This window comes from Marmota marmota, unplaced genomic scaffold, assembly GCF_001458135.2.
Source record: "Marmota marmota marmota unplaced genomic scaffold, marMar, whole genome shotgun sequence".
NCBI lineage: Eukaryota > Metazoa > Chordata > Mammalia > Rodentia > Sciuridae > Marmota > Marmota marmota.
Genome location: NW_026000229.1, coordinates 7,300,688 through 7,322,907, shown reverse-complemented (window position 1 = coordinate 7,322,907; position 22,220 = coordinate 7,300,688). Strand labels below are relative to the sequence as shown.

General features: G+C 37.7%; 1 protein-coding gene across 1 annotated transcript in view; it reads right to left on the bottom strand.

Moving 5' to 3' along the window:
* The window catches only part of Ptpn9 (protein tyrosine phosphatase non-receptor type 9), a 49,993-nt gene extending 28,671 nt beyond the window's left edge, over nucleotides 1-21,322 (bottom strand). The window contains exons 1-6 of the mRNA XM_015480050.2: nucleotides 21,083-21,322; nucleotides 17,791-17,880; nucleotides 16,924-17,048; nucleotides 12,533-12,638; nucleotides 3,982-4,092; nucleotides 1,413-1,741 (exon numbers count right to left, since the gene is read on the bottom strand). Of these exons, the coding sequence (XP_015335536.2) occupies nucleotides 1,413-1,741; nucleotides 3,982-4,092; nucleotides 12,533-12,638; nucleotides 16,924-17,048; nucleotides 17,791-17,880; nucleotides 21,083-21,307 (986 nt within the window). The 5' untranslated portion in view covers nucleotides 21,308-21,322. The remainder of the gene's footprint in view (nucleotides 1-1,412; nucleotides 1,742-3,981; nucleotides 4,093-12,532; nucleotides 12,639-16,923; nucleotides 17,049-17,790; nucleotides 17,881-21,082) is intronic.
* Nucleotides 21,323-22,220: the final 898 nt, after the last annotated feature.

The following is a 22,220-nucleotide window of genomic DNA, read 5'->3' as shown; positions in this document are numbered from 1 at the left end:
CAGTTTCCTAATTATTTCCCCTTATTCCTTTACATTTTCTTCTTTACACCCTGACTAATCTGGGCAGAATTCTGAGGGAGTATAGGTACTCACAAAATCATGGATTCCTAAAGCTTTAAGGTAGGTGAAACATTTAAAACTCATACAGTCACATATCACACACAGGAAAACTAAGGTACATAAATGGGAAATAAAAATCTTCAGAAGACTTTCAGTAAGTGGAACTTGAGCCTGAGACCCACTGAAACAGATTCCTTAATTTTCTTTTTAATTATTATTAGAGCTTTATAGTTATACATATAGTGGTTGGGGTCATCCCAAAAACACATACATGCATGGAATTCGATTTCAGTTCATGATCTCCCTTTTCCCTCCCCCTAGATTCCTTAATTTTCAAAAGACAGTTCAATAGTAATAAAGAGGATTTCTTTTGTAGCCATTTAAAACATGTCAAGAATCTGGTGAGAGTAATCCTAGTAACTCAGGAGGCTAAGACAGAAGAATAACAAGTTCAAGGTCATCCTGGGCAATTTAATGAGACCTGCCCCCAAATAAAAAATAACTGGATATGGTGGTACATGCCTGTAATTCTAGCTACTTGGAAGGTGAGGTAGGATTGCAAATTTGAAGCTAGCATTAGCAACTTAGCAAGACCCTGTCTCAGAGGTAGAGCATCCCTGGGTTCAATCACAGTACCACAAAATTAAATGAATAAATAAGCGTTGGAGAATGTATGTCAATGGTGGAGGGTTTGCATAGCATGCACAAGGTCCTGCCTGGGTTCAATCCCCAGTACGAAAAACAACAACAACAAAAACATGGCAAGAGAAATGAAAGCAATATGGTAATAGAGATGATTGATGTTCTATTGTCAACAACATTACCAAGTTATGAACCAGAGTTATAAACTAGCCAGTTGGTTTTGTGGTAGGATTTATGTAGAAGGAAAGTTTCAAGAAGTTAAATTCATATGAGGCAACTCTTCTCTTTTTGACTATGCATTCTTTTAAATGCACCAGCATCCATTGTTTCAAGATGTAGAGATTCACAATAAATGCTCTAGGGAAAAACTGAACAGACCAGAGCTCACACTGAGGACAAGAATAGAAAACATCACATTTGAGTTTAAAAAACAAACAACAACAACAAAAAAAAACCAAACCACTTGCATTTCAGGAAAATATCCAAAGTCATGTCCATTATTACAAGGATCCTCTATTGGTATCAAAGACCTTCTGAAATTTCAAAGCACAGGACATTGGCAGCAAGCACCAAAAAAGGAGATAACCTCTTTCTGAATGAGAGAAAACTATTATGTGAGAATGATGCTCCTTCACATAAGGAAGAGCTGCTGTCAGCACCACCAGAGGCATCTTGATAACTAATTGCTGTCCCAAAACTTTCCTACTTACATTGAACAGTGGAAAGTGCCAACAGGGTTCTCACGACGGATGTCTTCATACTCCTCATATATCCCCCGCTTTTGCCTGGTGTTAACATAGTCTACCAACTCTTGGATAGTCATGGCGTGGGGACCTGGAACATGTACTGAGTCCCAGTCTAAGGCAGGAGGGAGGGAGAACAGGATGATCTCATCGAAGGGATCTGGGTGGCCGTTCACCTGGGGTAGGAACTGGAAATTCCAAGTGGCGAGGTCAATTTTGACGTACCCACCCAGGTTTTCTGGAAGGCACTCCCTGGGCAGATGCTGGGTAACCTCAGAAGTCTTTAAAATCTGAATCTAGAAGGCCAGAAAGAACCATGTGAGTACTGGGGCAGGAAAGGGGCACAGATAATGAAGATAAAGAACAAATGTGCTTATTTGAATTTGGGAAATGGGTTGACATTTGCTTGAAAAACCAGGTATATTTATAAAAGAAGTAGAATGCATTTCATCTGCCTGGGATTAAGTCCAATGAATTTCTCAGCTACAAGTTTGAATTTTGAGAATGTGTATCAAATTCACTTCTGGAATTAGAGGCTTTGCTATATACCTTCTGAAAGGAAGGTATAGAGAACAAAGGCTTTATATGTACTATTAACAATGCTTCTCTGTACTATCTCATGCTGGTATTCTTTTTGACCACTAACAATGCATAGGTAGTGGTTATTTTTTTCAACCCTATACTGAGGCTACCAATTCTAAGCCTATTACTTTATATTTTACTCATAGCTTGGTATGGGTATTCTCAAAAACAGATTTCTATGAAATCAAGACGAAACCAACCACCCACAGACAGGGTAGACCAGGAAAAATGTTAGATAAGTCATCATAATACTTAAATCTGCTCTCTGCTTGGCATGGCCTGCTGGACCAAGATAGCCTAGCTGGTTCTCCTTAGTCAACTTCTCTGGAGCAGGAATGCTCTTCTTCCTAAAAGCTTCTCTTTCTTGCTATTGCCTCTTCTTAGACCACCCTCTTTCCTCCTCTACCTCTTTGAGGACCTGCTCATTGTTCACCTCCTCTGTGAAGCCCTTCTTGACCTCCTGAGGCAATGTTTTCTTCTATGCTCCTTCAAAGTCCAAGTCTTCTCCAATGTATACCTCTATGGCCTCTATGATGACTGTGAGCTCCTTGAAGTAAGGAATATCTCACTCATTGTTTAATCCCCAGGGTCGAATGCCTGGACTACATAGGACACTCAATATATTTTGAGTTTATACATGCATGTATAATTCATATGCAAGAACATAACTAAGGAGTATTCTCACAGAGTTCTTTTAAGAAAGATCTCGGGCTGGGGCTGGGGCTAAGTGGTAGAGTGCTCACCTAGCATGCATGAGGCACTGGGTTCAATCCTCAGCACCACATAAATGTAAGATATAGTGTCCACCTAAAACTTACGAATAAATATCTTAAAAAAAAAAGAAAAAGAAAAAGAAAAAGAAAGATCTCTCTTGCTTTGACTCATTAGGTCTCTATGTAATTTCTGGAGTACGAAACACCACCACTTTCCCCTCTCTGACCCAAGTCACCTCAGCTATAAAGATCTGCATTATTCATTTAACTTAATAATTCCTTGCCGCAAAAATCTCTGATAATATTTCTAAAAAGAGAGCCAGGATTGGTAATATATGCCTGAAATACCAGTGACTTGGGAGGCTAATGCAGGAAGACAGCAAAGATTGGAAGCCAATATGGCAACTTAGTGAGACCTTGTCTCAAAAAACAAAAAAAAAAAAACAAAAAACACGACGACAATAAAAAACCCTTAAAAAAAAAGTTTATTATTTTTACCCTATAATGCCAGTGTTTCATATGCCCTTTCTTTCAAGGGTTACAATCACTGACTAAGACTATCATCTTTTAGTCCTGAAGCACTCCTGAAATTAAAATAGAATTAAAGTAATTTGCAACCATTCTTGTGAAACTGGAAGTAACAAGTTGTTTTAAGAGTAAGTACCAGGAATAAAAATAGGAAGAGATACAGTGAGGGACTCTCCCTCTCCATCCTGCCGAATGGTACATCCAGGTGAACAAAGTCTAACACCAGCTCAACTAGTGTAATTAAATTATATGCTGATTTTCAATTCTTAGGTTTTTTTTGTCTTTGTTTTTATTTGGATAGTAAGGATTGAACCCAGGGCCTCATGCATGCTAAGTACATACCCTGCCATTGAGCTACACCTCTGCCCTAAAATTTCGGAAATAGTAGCCATCTTTAAATTACCTCCAGGACACATTCCTTCAATACCATCTTTTTTTTTTTTTTCCTTTCAGTACTATCTTATGCAAGAGCCAGATAAACTATGGCCAGTTCCTAATACAAGGAGATTACAGAATAGTGAGGAAGGCAGTGTGTTCCAAGCTGATGAATGAATCAAAGAGAGGATAGGAGAGAATACACTGACAGAAGTAGAGAAGAATTCAGGAAACAAGCCAGGAGAATTTTTTGACAGCAGCAAATTAATTGACAGGATTCCAATAGTACAAATGGGAATTTATCCACCTCCAAATAAGAAAAAGCTAACTTGTCTTACCCTCTCCCTGACTTTGTCCTTCAGAAGGAGGCTGATGATGGAATAGGGCACTCGGAACCATATTGGTGCTCCCACAATAAGCACCTTCTTCAAACGAGCTGGAAATGCTCCCTGTAGAGAAAAACGTATGAGGATTTAAGCCTAATGGGACCCATAACTGTTCAAGCCCCAAGGTTAGATTTTCTATACTTCTCTCCATTCTTACCCAGCAGGGGGAGTGTACCGACTAATTCTAGTTTTTTCTCAATAGCTAGAGGAAAAGTAGTTAAAAGAAATCAAGTGAGGTGGTGATGCCTATGAGCCCAACAACTGTATAGGATAAGGCAGCAGGATCCTAAATTCAAGACCCTAAATTCAAGCAATTTAGCAGACCCTGTCTGAAAATAAAAATTAAACCAGACATGGTGGCCCATATCTGTAATCCCACCTACTCAGGAGCTCAAGACCAGTAGGAATTTAGCAAGATCCTTTCTCAAAATGAAAAATAAAAAGGACTAGAGATATAGATCAGTGGTAAAGCACCCCGGGGTTCAATTCCTAGTAAGTAAATAAATAAATACTTAAAAAATACAAACTAAAAAGGGCTGAAGATGTAGCTCAATACTAGACTAGCCCTGGTTCAATCCCCAGTTCAGCAAAAATACAAACAACAAAGAAATTAGAAGATGATTTACTATTTAAATTAATAATATTAACTTCATGTTTACCATAGCTTTATGGATGAAAGAGTATTCTGAGTTCTCTTATCAGGAGTTATCCTATACATTTACATAGCACATCAACACACATATTGTATCCCCCAAAAATTCTATGTATTAAAATTATAAGAAAAGTTAGCATGAGGAAAAACTGAATATAAAAGAAACATCTCTTTTCATAATTTGCATCTAATTTGGTATCTGTGTATGTATCATCATTTTTTAAATATTTTTTTTTAGTTGTAGATGGACAAATACCTTTATTTTGTTTATTTATTTTTATGTGGTGCTGAGGATCAAACCCAGGGCCCTGCACGTGCTAGGCAAGTGCTCTACCTGAGCCACAACCTCAGCCCGCCCCGTATCATCATTTTTTTTTTTTTACCCATTTCTTCATCTGTAAATTTATTTATTCAATCTATAGAGGCTGGGGTAGCTCAGGGATTCAGAATATCTTTAGCATGCAGAACACTTTGGGTTTGACCCCCGACACCAAAAAATAAATAAAATAAAACACAAATGACCTACTATGCACAAAGGCAAATGGCCTATACAAAGCTTAAGAATGACAAATCATTCACAATGCTTGGTTTAATTCAGTTTTTCAATATTTTGGCCCTTCTCGGATGCAGGATTGATGTAATATTAGCATTCTAACTGTGAAGAAATTATTTCCAAAACATCCTAAAAAGAGGAAACTGTAACTACAAATCTTTTACCTTATTTTTTTTTTTTTTTTGTCTGTATTCTAACACTTTCAAAAGATTAATTCTCAAGCTGGAGTTGTGGCTCAAAGGCAGAGTACATGCCTTGAACATGTGAGGCACTGGGTTAGATCCTCAGCACCATATAAAAATAAACAAACAAAATAAAGATATTGTGTCCATGTATAACTAAAACAAAAAAAAAATTAAAGAGAGAGAGACAGACTAATTCTCAGCCAAGCGCACTGGCACCATAGAAAATCTCTGCTACTTGGGAGATAGAGGCAGGAAGAGCAAAAGTTCTAGGCCAGCCTGGGAAACCTAACAAGCCCCTGTCTCAAAAATAAAAAAGACTGGGGAGACAGTTAAGAGACAAAGTTCAATTCCCAGTACTACATACATGCACACACAAGACTAATTCTCAATCAGGTACAGTGGCACACACCTGTAATCCCAGCTACTAGAGGCTAAAACAAGAGGATCACAAGCTCCAGGCCAGCCTGTGCAACTTAGGAAGACCCTGTCACAAAATAAAAATAAAAAGGGCTTGAGATGTAACTCACTTTTAAAGTTCCCTGGATTCAATTGCCAGTTACAGGGGGGAAAAAAAGGCTAAATCTCGATTTGATATGTTATTCTATTCTTTTCAGTCACTGTTCAGTGAGCTAATTTAGAGAATCTAAATATTCCCTATGGAGAGTAGACAGCATCCACAACAAAATATTCCAAAGGCCACTAAATTCATATTTTTCTTCAAAGATGCAATGATTCATACTAATAGCCCCTTAAACTGCCAAATTTAAAAAACAGTCTGGAAAAATACCTGCGCTTCCACAGAATGATTTATAGAAAATAGGAGCCATTGTCTTCTTCATCACCGCAAATTGCTACCTGTTCATTTAAATGACTTTATGGCACCCTCATATACTACTGGTAGAATTGTGAATGGATAACACCTTTAGAAAGGCATGTGGTGGGCTAAGGTTGTGGCTCAGTGGTAGAGTGCTCACCTATCACCCGTAAGGCACTGAGTTCAATCCTCAGCACTATGTTAAAAATAAATATATAGTGTGTCCTCCTACAACTAAAAAATATTTTTTAAAAAAAGAAAGAAAGGGGGCTGGGGATGTGGCTCAAGCGGTAGTGCGCTCGCCTGGCATGCGTGCGGCCCGGGTTCGATCCTCAGCACCACATACAAACAAAGATGTTGTGTCCACCGAAAACTAAAAAATAAATATTAAAAAAAAAAAATTCTCTCTCTTTAAAAAAAAAAAGAAAGAAAGAAAGAAAGAAAGCATCTGACATTATAAGTCCTTAAAATTGTGCATGCTCTTCGATCATCAATTTCTGACCCTCTATCCTAAGGAAATAACCAGAAACACAGATTTATTTTTAAAAATACATTTATTACCCTTTTTTTAAAATGGTAAATGGGGATTGAACTCAAGGCTTCACACATGATAAGCATATGCTCTACCACTAAGCTATGTCCCCAATCCCTAAACATTTACTTTGATGGTTAAAAATAACACTTGAAGCTGGGCACAGTGGCGCATGCCTACAATCCCAGCAGCTCAGTGGGCTGAGGCAGAAGATCCAGAGTTCAAAGCCAGCCTCAGCAACAGTGAGGCACTAAGGAATTCAGTGAGACCCTGTCTCTCAATAAAACACAAAAGAGGGGCTGGGGATGTGGCTCAAGCGGTAGCGCACTCGCCTGGCATGCGTGCGGCCCGGGTTCGATCCTCAGCACCACATACCAACAAAGATGTTGTGTCTGCCGAAAACTAATAAATAAATATTAAAATTAAAAAATAAAATAAAATAAAACACAAAAGAAGGTGGGGGATGTGGCTCAGTGGTCAAGTGCCCCTGAGTTCAATCCCCAGTCCCTAAATAAATAAATAGAATACCATTTCAAAACTGAACAGAACATATATGTCCAAAATTAGTAGTGATTAACTAAATGGTGTATCTTACAATAGAATGTCATATAACTTTACAATGAAGATTTCAAAGAATTTCTCACAATAAATATTTTTAAAATTTAACCTTTAAATAATTAATTAATTATTATGTGCTGCTGAGGATCGAACCCAGGACCTCACCTGTGTTAGGAAAGTGCTCTACCACTGAGCCACAACCCAGCCCCTCTCACAACATAATTTTAAATTAAAGAGGATCAAAACTATAATTTTAAAGTCAGGCACAGTGACACATGCCTACTGTAATCTGAGCGACTCAAGAAGCTGAGGAAGGAGGACTACAAGTTCAAGGCTAGTCTCAGCAACTTAGCAAGGCTCTAAATAACTCAGCAAGACCCTGTCTCAAAATAAAAAGTGTTGGTGACATGGTTCAGTGGTTTTAATCCCTGCTACCAAAAAATAAACAAAAAACAGAGGCAGGGGGTGGGAGGGGTGCTGTTGCTATGTATGTGGCTCATTGGGAAAGCGCCCCTGGTTCAATCCCACTGCTAGCATACATACACACATGCACACATAAATAAGTAAAATTATAATTTTATTTTCAATTCCCATCAGGAAGTGGTGGCACATGCCTCTAGTCCCATATACTTGGGAGACTGAGGCAGGATCACAAGTTCAAGTTCTGGGCAATTTAAGGAGACCCTATCTCAAAAAATTAAAATAAAGGACTAGGGATATAGCTCTATGATAAAAGTGCTTATCTAGTACATTTTAAGGCCCTGAGTTCAATCCCCAGTGCTATAAAAATAAATAAATGTAAAAATTAAAAAGTTAAAAATAATTTAAAAGGAGAAACTAAACTGATCATAATGGTATTATTTAATCCTGAGGACAAGGTGAATAAAGGAGAAATATGGTTAGACAGTTAACTAAATTATCAAAGGTATATTAAATTACCAAGATATTATGATTTTGTTAAAGCTTACAAAGAGAAAGTCTAAACTGGGGAAAAGGGCTGGGACATTTACTCAGTGGTAGAACACATGCTTAGCACAGGAGGCTATGAGTTCAATTCCAAGCATCTTTAAAAAAAAAAACACAAAATTGGCTGGGCACAGTGGCACACTCCTGCAATCCAATCAGTTCAAAGACTAAGGCAGGAGGATCCTGAGTTCAAAGCCAGCCTCAGCAATTTAGCAGCGCCCTAAGCAACTCAGCAAGACCCCTTATCTAAATAAAATACACATTGTGGCTCAAAAAAAAAAAAAATTGAGGATGGGGACTATTTAAATATGTAAAACCAGGAGAAAAAGTGATTGATATAGGAAAAAAGTCAGATCCCTACAAATCATACTTAAAAAAAAGGTCTCAGCATTTTATTGTTATTGTTTTTTGTACTGGGGATTGAACCCAGGGGCACTTTAACACTAAGCCACATCCCCAACCCTTTTTTATTTTGAGACAGGGTTTCACTAAGTTGTTTAGGGTCTTGCTAATTTGCTGCGACTAGCCTCTAACTTGCCATCCTCCTGCCTCAGCCTCCCAAGTCACTGAGATTACAGGCATGTACCACCTCCCAGGTTAAGATAAAATTCTTAAATTATAAAAGCAAAATCTCTCCAGGCTTGGCGATGCCACCATGTAATTCCACCAATTCAGGAGGCTGAGGCAGGAGGATTGCAAATTCAACATCAGCCTGAGCAACTCAGAGAGATCCTGTCTCAAAATAAAAAATTTTAAAAAGGGCTGCATATGTACCTCAGTGTTAGAATGCCTCTGAGTTCAATCCCAGTAACACACTTGTGCCTTAAAAAGTTAAAAATAGAATTACCATATAACCCAACAAATTTCACTTCCAGGTCTAGAAATGTAGTTCAATGTCAGAGCACGAGTCTAACATGCTTGTATCAATGTTTTATCCTCAGTATGGCAAAAATAAATAAATAAACTCATGCTTGAGATTTGGGTTCAATCTATAGCACCATAAAATAGTAATTCCACTTCTCGAAACTAAGAAGGGACTCAACCAGATATTTATAGCTAATGTTCACAATAGCCAAATGAATAGAGAAGTAAATTGTACATACACAAAATATTATTCGCCTTAGAAAGCAATGAAATTCTAATCATGCTATAGATCATTATGCTAAAATAAACCAGAGACAAAAGAAAAGTATTCTAATAATTCCACTTATATAAGCACCTATACTTGGTGAATTCATAGAAAGCAGAATAGAGATTAATCAGGACCAGAAAAAAAGAAAATAAAAAGATATTATTTAGGCTGGGTACAGTGGTGCACACTTGTAATCCCAGCGACTTGGGAGGCTGCAGTAGGAGGATCACAAGTTCAAAACCAGCCTTAGCAACTTAGGCCTTAAGCAAGTTAGCGAGATCCTCTCTCAAAAAATAAAAAGGTTCAGTACCCTTGAGTTCAATCCATGGTACCAACAAAAAGAAGAAAAAGTTACTATTTAATGGATACAGAGTTTCTGTTCATGATGATGAAAAGGTTCTGAAAATGGATAGTGCTTATGGTTGCAATATGAATGTATTTAAAGCCAATGATCTTAAAATGGTCTAAATGAGCCAGTCATGGTGACACATGCCTCTAATCCCAGCAACTGGGGAGGCTGAGGCAGGAGGATTGCCAGATTCAAGGCCAGCCTGAACAAATATAGTCAGACCCTATTACAAAATAAAATAAACATTGCTGAAGATTAAGCTCAGTAATAACAACCTGCCTAGCATTTTCAAGGGCCCCCAGATCAAATCCAAGCACCACAATTTAAAAAAATAAAAAAGAGGAGGAGGAAGAAGAGAAATTACTAGGGAAAAAAGGTCTAAAAAGACTCCTTAGCCCTGGTAATGTGGCACCTGTAATCCAAATGACTCGGAGTAGGAGAATCCCAAGTTTGGGGCCAGCCTCAACAGCTTAGTTGAGACTCTGTCTCAAAATTAAAAAAAGAAAGAAGGAAGCAGAGGAATGAAGGGAAGGAGGGGGTGGAAGGAAGGAGGGGAAGAAAAGCCTCTTTAGTGAGGCAATCATGAAAAAATGGAGGAAAAACAAAAGATTGAGAAATATTGCTCAAGACACTCTCTTGCAAACTTCACCAAAAAACATGTATAAAAATGTTCATTTCAAAAAGAAAGACAGCTGGGTATGGTGGTACACGCCTTTAATCCCAGGGATTCAGGAGGCTAAAACAGGAAGATCACAAATTCTAAGCCAGCTTCATCAACTCAGTGAGGCTATAACCAATTTAGTCAGACCCCATCTCTAAATAAAAAGTAAAAAGGGTTAGGAATATGGGCCAGATTTGAAGTATCCCTGGTTCAATCTATGGTTCCACACACCCAAAACAAAAAAAGCAGTGAAAGAGATAAAGAAAGTTAGTTTATAGCAGTACTGTCCACAAGAACAAAAAATAGGAAATAACCTGAGGAGCTATCAATAAGAATATATAAAACAGTGGTATATTCATCAACGAATGAAGAATGCAAAGAAATCAATCCTTTGATCAATGAAAAGGAATATATCATAGCTACTTACCAAAATAAGAATTTTAAACACATAATGCTGAGTGAAAGAAACAAGTCCTTGAAAATAGCATACAGTATACATTCTCTTTCTATGATTTCTGTTATGAAGCTGTAATAATAAATAAATACTTCTAAAAGTCTAGTTCAATAATACTTCTAAGTGAGGTCCTGGAACAGACTCCTACACCAATGCTTTTCCAACAGCAAGCTATGACTCAGTAAGTCCAGAAATCAATTTAGTTGGTCATGACTAACTATTTTAAAAATGTGAAACAGAAAGCCGGGCATGGTGATGCATGCCTGTAATTCCAGAAATTTGGGAGGTTGAGGTAGGAGGATCACAAATTCAAGGCCAGCCTCAGTAACTTAGCCAGACCTTGTTTCAGAATAAAAATAAAGGGCTGTAGCCAGGTGCAGTGGAGCATGCCTATAATCCCAGTGGTTCAAGAGACTGAGGCAAAAAGATCGTGACTTCAAGGCCAGCCTCAGCAAAAGCAAGGCACTAAGCAACTCAGTGAGACCCTGTCTCAATATACAACACAAAATAAGTCTGGGGATGTGGACAGTGGCCAAGTGCCCCTGAGTTCAATCCTGGTAGCAAAAAAATAAAAAATAAAAATAAAGGGCTGGGGTGTAGCTCCGTGGTAGGATGTCCATAGGTCACATTCCCAACACCAGAGGAAAAAAAAGGAAAAAAGAAATAGAATAATCAAAGTCATTACACAAAGTAAGGGTGTAGTTTCTCTGGTGAAGCTTTGTGATTTTAGAGTGGCATATAAACCACATTACCTTTTTTTTTTTTTTTTTTTTAAAATGAGTAGAGAGAGATGAGAGAATGTTTAATATTTATTTTTAGTTTTCGGCGACACAACATCTTTGTTGTATGTGGTGCTGAGGATCCAACCCGGGCCGCATGCATGCCAGGCAAGCACGCTATCGCTTGAGCCACATCCCCAGCCCCCACATTACCTTTTAAAATTCAAAAAATAGGGCTGGGGGTGCTGAGGATGTAGCTCAAGCAGTAGCTCACTCGCCTGGCGTGCGTGTAGCCTGGGTTCGATCCTCAGCACCATATACAAAGATGTTGTGTCCGCCGATAATGAAAAAAAAAATATATATATATATTAAAAAAAAATTCTCTCTCTCTCTCTCTTAAAAAAAATAGGGCTGGGGTTGTGGCTCATTGGTAGAGCACTCACCTAGCACGTGCAAAGCCCTGGGTTTAATTCTCAGCACCACATAAAAATATAATAAATACATAAAACAAAGGTATTGTGTCCATCTACAGCTAAAAAATGTTTTAAAAAAAAGTTGAAAAAATTAAAAACAAGCTTGGCGTGATGGGGTTCATGTATAATTCCATCAAGTCAGGAGACTAAAGCAAGAGGATTACAAATTCAAATCCAGCCTGGGCAATTTAGCAAGGGCTGAGAGTGACATCCAGTGATGCAGCACTTGCCTGCCATGTCTGAGGCCCTGGGATCAATCACCAGTAACACCAAAAAAAAAAAAAAAAGACCATTTTTTTTTCTGAGGAAGCAAATATTAGTCATCATTTACAGATGACCTTTAAATTAAACTTAGTATCTAAAGTTTACATCATTCCTAAATCTTTTCCCAAATAATAGGGAGAAAAAAATACTAAGCATTGAAGGGGAGTTGAGAGAATCCTCCCACGCCTTACCTTCAACAGGTTTAGGACTTTCTTGCCAAGATCCAGCTCAAAGTTGGCATAATTAGAACCACACATGTCATAGATAAACACCAGTCCATTCCTTTGAGTTTCAAAGCTGCAAACCAATCATTGAACAAAAATATGTATTTAATGAAAATATTTCATTCAAAGTAAGCCAGACCTTGTTTTTTTATTTGATTTATATTCCCAAAATATTATAGGGAATAAATTATTTAAACTATTAATAGCAAGTTTTTACATTTATTTAGAATTGAGAAAACACATTCCTCAAAAATCAGTATTCTCAATGTTAATCTGTATCCTGATTTTTTGTATTATCTTCTAGAACCCTCCAAACCTTCATTCTTTTAACAAGATCCAAGATGGAAGCATCCATCTAGTAGATGACATTTCAAAAAATCTCTAATTCTGAGGCATGTGCAAGTTTTTCCAGCAAACCTTGTTTTTACTGCTGAATCTTGACTACTTTTCCATAAACCCTGAAAGGCAGTGGGGCATGGTGGCACATGCCTATAATCCCAAGTGACTCAGGAGGCTGAGACAGGAAGATCCCAAGAATAGCCTCAGCAACTTATCAGGACCTTGTCTCAAAAAAGATTGGGGATGGGGCGGGGTTGTGGCTCAGCAGTAGAGCATCTGCCTAGCATGTGCGGGGTCCTGGGTTCAAATCTCAGCACCACATAAAAATAAATGAATGAGGGTATTGTGTCCAGTTACAAAAAAAAAAAACAAAAAACTGGGGACTGGGCTGGGGTTGTGGTTCAGTGGTGGAGCCCTTGTCTAGTATGTGTGAGGCACTGGATTCAATTCTCAGCACCACATATAAATAAATGAGTAAAATAAAGGTCCATCAACTCGCACGTGCGAGACCCTGGGTTCAATCCTCAGCACCACATAAAAATAAATAAAATAAAGGTATTGTGTCCAAATAAAAAATAAAATATTAAAAAAAATGTGAGACACAATTATTGAGTAGACCTGTATACAAGTCTGAAGAATTTCCATTTCTCCATGAATTCATTTAGGGCCAACTAAAAGAATTATGGGATTTCCCCTCTAGGCTTCAGGGACTAAAACTTAAGTCAGAGACAAGAGAAAGAGAATTTAATAAAAAGAAGCTATGCTACAAAATAATATATTCCTAGATGAATATTCTATATTCTATATTCCTAGATGAAACTGATTATCCTATGAAGGCATATATGAAATAAGTACAAATGCAATAAGATTCTTGCTTTTCTGGGTACAAAATATGAGGTTTACAGTGATAGCTGACTGCTCCCCTACTGATTTTGATTCCTGAGCTACATGCCACAGGGAAAAACAAAAGTTGAAAACAGTCCCTGACATTTGTTTCAAAGAATCGAGGATATAGCATACATGAGAGGCAATCAATGAAACAATATTGATTATGAATTGCTTTGAAGAAGATGGATGATGGGTATGTGGATATTCATGATACCATTCCCTACAAGGATTTAGAAGTTTCCACTATGTAGTATTAAAAAGAAAAGTTCCCTACCCTCAAGGAGCTAACATTCTGTGGTAGATGAAAAATAAGATAAATGACACACTGAGGCCATGTATAATTAAATACATAATGACAGGTATTGGTAATAACTGCTATTAAATTCAGAGTAAAAAAATTATCTCATTGTTATTACTATCATACATTATTGGTGGAACTGAAAAAAAAATTAGTACAACTACTCTAGAAAGCAGTACAGAAACTCCTCAAAAAACTAGGAATGGAACCACCACTTGAGCCAGCTATCCCATTCCTCAGTTATTTATCCAAAAGAACTAAAATCAGCAGACTTATAGTGATACAGCCACTTCAATATTTATAGCAGTATAATTCACAATAGCCCAGATACTAACAGATGAATAGGTAAAGAAAATGTGATATATACACACAGTGAAGCTTTACTCAGTCATAAAGAAGAGTGAAATTTTTGCATTTGCTGGTAAATGGATAGAACTGGAGAACACCATTCTAAGTGAAATAAGCCAGACTCAGAAATTTTCTGTCAAAGGCTCAATATTTTCTTTTATGTGGAAGAGCAAAAAAAGAAAGGGGGGAAAAAGTGGTGTTGGGGGAATCCCACAAAAACAGAAGAGAAATCAGTGGAGTAAAGGAAGGAAACTGAGGGGGAGGGAGGAGGGACAGGGATAAGGAGGAATGGTGAAATGAAACTGACCAAAATATACTGTGTGCATATATGAACACCGTGTGTGTGTGTGGGGGGGGCACTAATTTTAAAAAATATAAAAGTAAATAGAAAGCAAACCAGTCGAGGAAAGGGAACAGAGGGAGGGAGGAGGGGAGAGAAAGGGGAAGTACTGAGGACTGAATTGGAACAAAATTATATTCTACGCTTATATAATGACATCAAAATGAACCCCAATGTTATCCACAACTATAATGTACTAATAAAAAATTTTATTTCTAACAGGTTGGAATGGTGAAGAAGCCAGTGATGAAAGTTAGGCCTCAAAGTGAAGAGAAGGGGAGAGGGAAAACCATTCTGGCTCAAGGAAACAAAGGAAAACAGGATTTTCTACTCATTGGGGGGAATATTTTGCTTGGAAAGAGGGTTCACATTTATTTAGCTTATACTCAACTTCTGAATAATAAAAAGCCAATGAACTTTTTAATAGAAGGATAAACATGATGAATGCAAAGTTTAATTATGTTTATATTTGTGGTCCTCCTGTGGGATCCAATATTCACACTAGAAAAATCAAGATCTAACCACTGCCAAACATCCTGCCATGCCTATGTGAGAGCTCCAACTCTCTAAGGCTCTCAGGGAGGAAGGCTGATAGTGCATTTTAGGAAGAGAGTCTTTTATACATTTCCTGAGCTAAAGAAACTCTTAAAAAGAATCACATCCTAGAAATTATGCCTAATGACTGGTCAAAAGGAAGTAGAGCTGAGAAATTCCACATTTCTGTTGGGGGCAGGGTATAGGGCCACTGAGACTACTGGTCCTCACTTGACAACTTCTCTAATTCAAGATAATGTTGTGTGTGGTGTTTGGATATATCTCCAGCTCAGCATCAACAGGATAAGCTAATAAATATGAAAGCAACATAAAAAGGCAGTAACAAGTGAAGTAGACAGACAACCCCACCCATGGCTATTTCCAGCCTATAAGTTCACAGACTGACTAAAGTAGCTATCTCTATTCTGAGGTGTCAGTCCACAATACAGCACTTTTAACAAAGGACCAAAGATGTCAAAAGCAGTAATAAATTGTAAATGGCAAGCACAAGGGAAAAAAGGAAGTAAGGCAGGAAAACAGTACAGCACAGTACAAACAGCTCTGGCCAAGGGCAAAGAAAGTAAGATCTTGGACCTAGTTGAACCAACACATGTGACTTTTTTTTTTTAATTGTCATCACAACAGTAGACAGCATACCTAGCATGCTCAAGGCCCTGGGTTCACATTTGGAAAGAGGGTTCACATTTATTTAGCTTATACTCAACTTCTGAATAATAAAAAGCCAATGAACTTTTTAATAAAAGGATAAACATGATGAATGCAAAGTTTAATTATGTTTATATAATTAAACAAATAAAAGTCATATAATTTCTTTGTACTTCAGTTTCTCTGTCTATAGAACTTGAATCTCATTTATTTTAGAGAGGGAAGGAGAGATGGCCTGAGCCGGTTCTTTTTTGCCTATGTGTCTATTTTTATTACAACAATGATTCTGCTTAACTTTATACTTTTGGGTTCTTCTTCCTGAATGTTTATTCTCAAAATCCCCTGAACTAAATGGTATCATTCGTCTTTTACAGACAAAAAAACTGAGGCCCCAAAGGTTTTATTTTATTTATTATTTATTTTTTTAAAGAGAGAGAGAGAGAAAATTTTTTAATATTTTATTTTTTAGTTTTCGGTGGACACAACATCTTTATTTTTATGTGGTGCTGAGGATCGAACGAACCCAGCACCCCGCGCATGCCAGGCGAGCGTGTTACTGCTTGAGCCACATCCCCAGCCCCACAAAGGGTTTTGATACGAGAAAAAAAAAAAAAAAAAAACCAACACAAGTCATTACCTCCTCCCTCTCTCTTATAATAAGTAATTTTCAATATACTGGCAATTGCTAATAATTGGCTATCTCAGCTTCTGTTACCCTGAAATAGAGCTAAGGTGATAGAATTATATATTATAGAATTATAATACCTAAAATCCTGATACTACCTGAAAACATGCCATACCCTCAAAAACATAGGTTGTTTTATATTCATAGTACTGCCCTGAGTACATCCTAGGAACATGATGAAGGCACTGTGAATAATCAGGTCAATAACTGTCACTTTCCTTCTGGATGTAGACCACCTAAAAGAAAATTTCAATGCTTACCTATCCACAGCTCTGTCTAACAAATAAAACAGAGCCTGAAGTACCACATGCTGGACCGACTTGTGGGGGTGATGCAATCTGGCAGTAAAGAGGGCAATGGAAGCTCCTGTTGGGTCCCGAACATTCTAAAGCAAATGAAACAAGAAATACTTAAAACTCAAACAGAAAAATCACAATAATCACTAAGACTTATACAGATAAAAGATGTTAATACATAAAAAAAAAGATGCTGGCAATACTTCCTTGACTTGCACCAATCACTCTGGAGAGGGAAGAATGTTAGTATCATTCCATGCCTGATTCTCTCAGCACTTGCTGAACCACATTCTTGTAGTAAGAAAATAAAACACATTTTCTTTGATCTTCAACTGTAGAGTGATCAAAGGATAATTCTGCATTACTTTGTAACTGATTTCCCAAGTAGGATAACAAAACAAACAATCAGAAGGAGAGAATCATAAAACAGGACCATGGTTTCCACACTTCCTTCAAAGTACCATCATATACTTATCCAAGAGGCCAAGAGGTCTCTTATAAGTAGGGAGCTTCCAATAAATAAGGGAGGATGTGTTCTGATGTATTATATACCCATCTCAAGGCCTTGACTAACCTTGACATACCAATGAAAAAACTTTTGTAAGTCTTACTATACATCCAATTCTCCATAATTCAATGATTCAACTACTATAAGTAATTCTAGTAAATACTTATTAGTGATTCAATTACTATAATAATTTTGTGCCAAACAGCATGTCTACTCCACAATCTGCTCCTGACTGTGGATAAGCTTCTAGGAACAAAGTCCAAAATGGTCAACAGCTATAAAAGGAAGTCACAAGGCAATATAAGGTAGGTCCACAGACTCACTAAAATGGTGAATTTTCCACTGAGGATCTCAGAACGGAGAGGTTCCTCATGAGGTTTCAGCTTCACAATACCTTCCTTCCTTCGGGTTTCCTAAATAGGAAACACAACAAGATGAATATGAAAATATTTTACATACAGAACAGCTTCATGAAACCAACAAATTTTAGAGCTAAGGGAAGTCAGAAGTAAACTAAATTATGAACTCCTTTGTCACTTCTTTCAGGCCAGCTAGCATTATCAGAACTTCTGTCCAAATCTACCTTATTATTCCCTGAGATAGTATATTTTTCTCTCAATCAGTAAAAATCCTCTCCCTAAGCCCAAACAATCTATAACATTAGGATACAGGATCAAGTGCAGCAGCACTGACATTACACAAAGACATGGAAATACAGACCCAGAAATTGTCTGGATGCATACATTCTCAAACATCTTCCAGGATTAGGCCTCTCCTATCTTAAATAGGAGCCTTCCCTCCACTTGAAAACCATTTTTCCCCCCAGTACTGGGGATTGAACCCAGAGCACTTTATCACTGAGTTACATCCCCAGCCCTTTTTCTTTTCTGTAAGTGGACACAGTACTTTTATTTTATTTTTATGTGATGCTGAGGATCAAACCCAGTGCCTCATGCATGCTAAGCAAGCACTCTACCTCTGAGCCACAACCCCAGCACCCCCAGCCCTTTTTCTAAATTTTTTTTTTTTAATTTTAAAATGGTGTCTCACTAAGCTTGTCACACTATGATGACAAGTACTCAATTATCAGTTCCTTCTGTGGGCTTTTCTTTCTTTTGTACTGGGAATTGAACCTAGCGTCTGGCACATGTTGGACAAGTGCTCTACATCTGAGCTACACCCCAGCTCTTTTTATCTTGAGACAGGGTCTAAGTTGCTGAGGCTGGCATCAAATTAGCAATCCTCCTACCTCAGCCTTCCAAGTAGCCAGGATTATAGCCAGGATTCTGTGTGTCACCATACCCAGCTATATGAGCATTTGTTCATTAATTTACTCATTCACTGGTTTATTCATTTTGCCAATTTTTATAAAGCAATTATTATGTGCTTTAATTTAGCTCAGTGCCTGGCAAATAAAAATAAGTATGTTTTGTTTGTGTTCTTCTCCTCTCTCTCCCTAAAGTCAAATTCAAGTACCTTTAGAGACAAAGCAGCAAGTAAAGACAATATTTGTGGTGACATCACAGGAGAGTGCATGACCTATAACCTACCCAAGGCATTCTCAATTTTCAAAATAATACTGTACCAAAGAAAGAAGAAAAAGTCTATGGTTAGATTCTAACCCTATAAATCTTCCCATTCCTCACACCTTCCCAATATGACCTCCATCCATTCCCAAGGCTCCAATATTCAGTTCTACTTTGGTCATACTGTGATCTCTATTTCTAGTATGGACTTCTTTTCTTAAGCCTAGATTCATATTCCAACCACTAAAAGATATGTCTATTTGGATATCTCAAAGGCACTTCAAACTTAACACAGAAAAACTAAACTCAAAATCTCCTTCTCTCCACACACCTATACCCACTTCAGTATAAAATAAATACCTCCACCATTTACCCCAACATGCAAGTCAAAACTCTGAAATTCTTGATTCTTCTTTCCTCATACCAGTTTGAGTAACTTATAAGTCTTCCCACTTCTCTCCACCTCCTCTTACATTATCCTTATTAATACTGCAATCATCTGCCCTTGTAAATGCAATAGCCTTTCAATTGGTCTGTCTCTAATACAGTGCAGCCCTTTTATCCATTTTCCAAAGCACAGTGAGGAAAAAATCTTTCCAGAATACCAATATGACTAATTCATTTCACTGCTTATACCTTTAGTGAACTTCTCTGCCCTTCAGAAATCAGACACTCTCTAATCTGGCCCTAATTATCTCTGCTACTCAATCTCTTTCCATGCCCCCCAATTTCTACTTAACATTCTGATTCAGCTGAATTTCTTTCTTTCCATTGAACATTTGAACTTGCTGTTCTCTGCCACACTCTTCCATCTGCTTGATTCCTATTCATCTTTCAGATCTTAGTTTACAAATCCTTTCAGTTAGGAAAGCTTTTCTGACTCACCTAACTAAATGTGCTCCCAGGGAACCCAGTGCTGCTTTCTCATGACATTGCTATAATTGTTTACTCTCTCCTTCTAAATAGTAATCTTTGGGCTGGGGATGTAGCTCAGCAGTGGAGCACTTGAACAAGGCCCTGGGATCAATCAATCCCTAGCATTACAGTGGGGAAAAAAAAGGTCATCTTTGCAACTGGAACATAGTAGGTATACAATGAATAAATTTATAAATATTGAATATACTGAATGACCCACACGATAGGTATAAGTGAGCTTCAGTCCTAAGCTAATTCTAGTATTGTTATCCCAAATATTTTAATTTATAGAGATTTTATATCTTTTCAGAACAATTTTCTGGCCCCTAAATATAGATTGCTTTAAAGGACACTGCTGAGGAAGCAAATAAAAACACAGAATCGGGAATCAGAAGTTATGTTCCATTTGTGTACAATGTGTCAAAATGCATTCCACTGTCATGTATAACTAGTTAGAATAAATTTTAAAAATGAAAAAATACAGAATCAAAGACTGAGCCCTTTTAAAAACAAAAAAATACGGGCTGGGGCTGTAGCTCAGTGGCAGAGCATTTGCCTAGCTCTATGAGGCACTGGGTTTGATACTCAGCACCATATAAAAATAAATATAAAGGTATGCTGTCCTTCTACAACTACAAAAAAAAATAAAAAATATATAAAAATTTTAAAAAGTGAAAATGTTGGTTGATTTGTATAAAGGTACTGTTAAGATATAGACCTAGGTAATATAGTTACTCTTCTTTTCCAGGACTAGGGCTACCTTCCTAAATTAAGCTCAGCATTCATCTGAATGACAGGTTTTCAAACTCCCAGAGATCATGAAAACCAGTGGAATAAATGGGGCAGGTAGCCAAAGTGAAGAGCTATGACTCAAACTCCAACAAGTGTGAACAACTATCCCACCACCAGGATGATATCAGGTTACCTCCTTAGCTTCAGTCATTAAAAGCACCATCCGGTTCTACAACAAACTAGGCATATAAGTGGTGTTTCCAGGAGCTGCTCTGCCCAGCGTCAGCTCTCACAGTATCTCTCTTCTTGGATATTGATCGACTTTTCATGGCAGGAAAAGGGGGCAATTAAAGAAGCAATGTGTGTGCAGTATACTTAAAAGAAAACAACACTGAAAAAGCCCAAAGCCCAACCATAGAGGTGTCTACTCCAAGCCACATACTCTGTAGGAGTGGAACAACTCCACAGCGCGGAGCACGTCAAACTTCCTGGCCATGAGGAACTTGACAGCCACATTCCAAGAGAGTGGGGAAACGTTGTACTGAACTGTCCACTTGTTAATCTCTTCCAAAAACTGCTTGGTGGCCTGTTTGACAAAGAAAGTGATAACAATTAATAAAAAGCATTTAAGGAACCAAAAAACAAACAAATAGGCAAAAGCTATCATTCTTTTCCCAAGTAAGACTATATCCAAAGTTTACTACAGAGAGCAGGAAAAGACACAAGATAGAATCAGGTCTGAAACCAAATAAAGTTAAAATTTATGCAACACAAAGAAGCTAGAATTAGGTTCAGAGAACAGGACTTCTTAGCATATGGAAAAGTCATGAGGGGAGATCAGAGCTCCCAAATGAGATATAAATAATTGGTCTCAAAGGGTGGGGTAGAACGGAGAAGATATCACAATTTTTTTGTTGTTGTTGCTTTTTAGTTTTGGTGGGGACTGAAAACAGGGGTGCTATACCAGTGAGCAATATGCCCAGTACTTTATATTCTAGATAGGGTCCTTTTAAGTTGCTGAGGGTCTCTCCAAATTGTTGAGACTGGCTTTGAACTTGCAATCCTCCTGCAACATCCTCCATAGTTTCTAGGATTACAGGTATGTGCCACCATGCCTGGCTGTGTTGTTTTTTAAGGGGGAAAAAAAGTAGCTGGGTCCTCTGAGGGATTATATTATAAAATGCAGTGTAGTATAGCAGTCTTGGAGGCTATTTTGGTCCCACAAGCCAACTGGACACAGCAAAACAATCAGAAAATGATTTGGGCTTTGGAATTAACAGAACTATTTGACAGCAGCAAAACTATTAAGAATTTAAATTAAAAGGCCAAACTGGGCTGGGTTGTGGCTAAGTAGAAGAGTGCTTGCCTAGCACATATGAGGCACTGGGTTTGATCCCAAGCACCACATAAAAATAAATAAAATAAAGGCATCGTGTCCATCTACAACTAAAAATATTTGAGAAAAAAAAAAGGCCAAACTATTCTTTGTGCTGACCCCATAAGACCTTCCAAGCTTTACACTGCAGCCTAAAGACTGGGCACTAGGATGCAAAGAATAATTAGTAGCCTCTAGCCTCTCT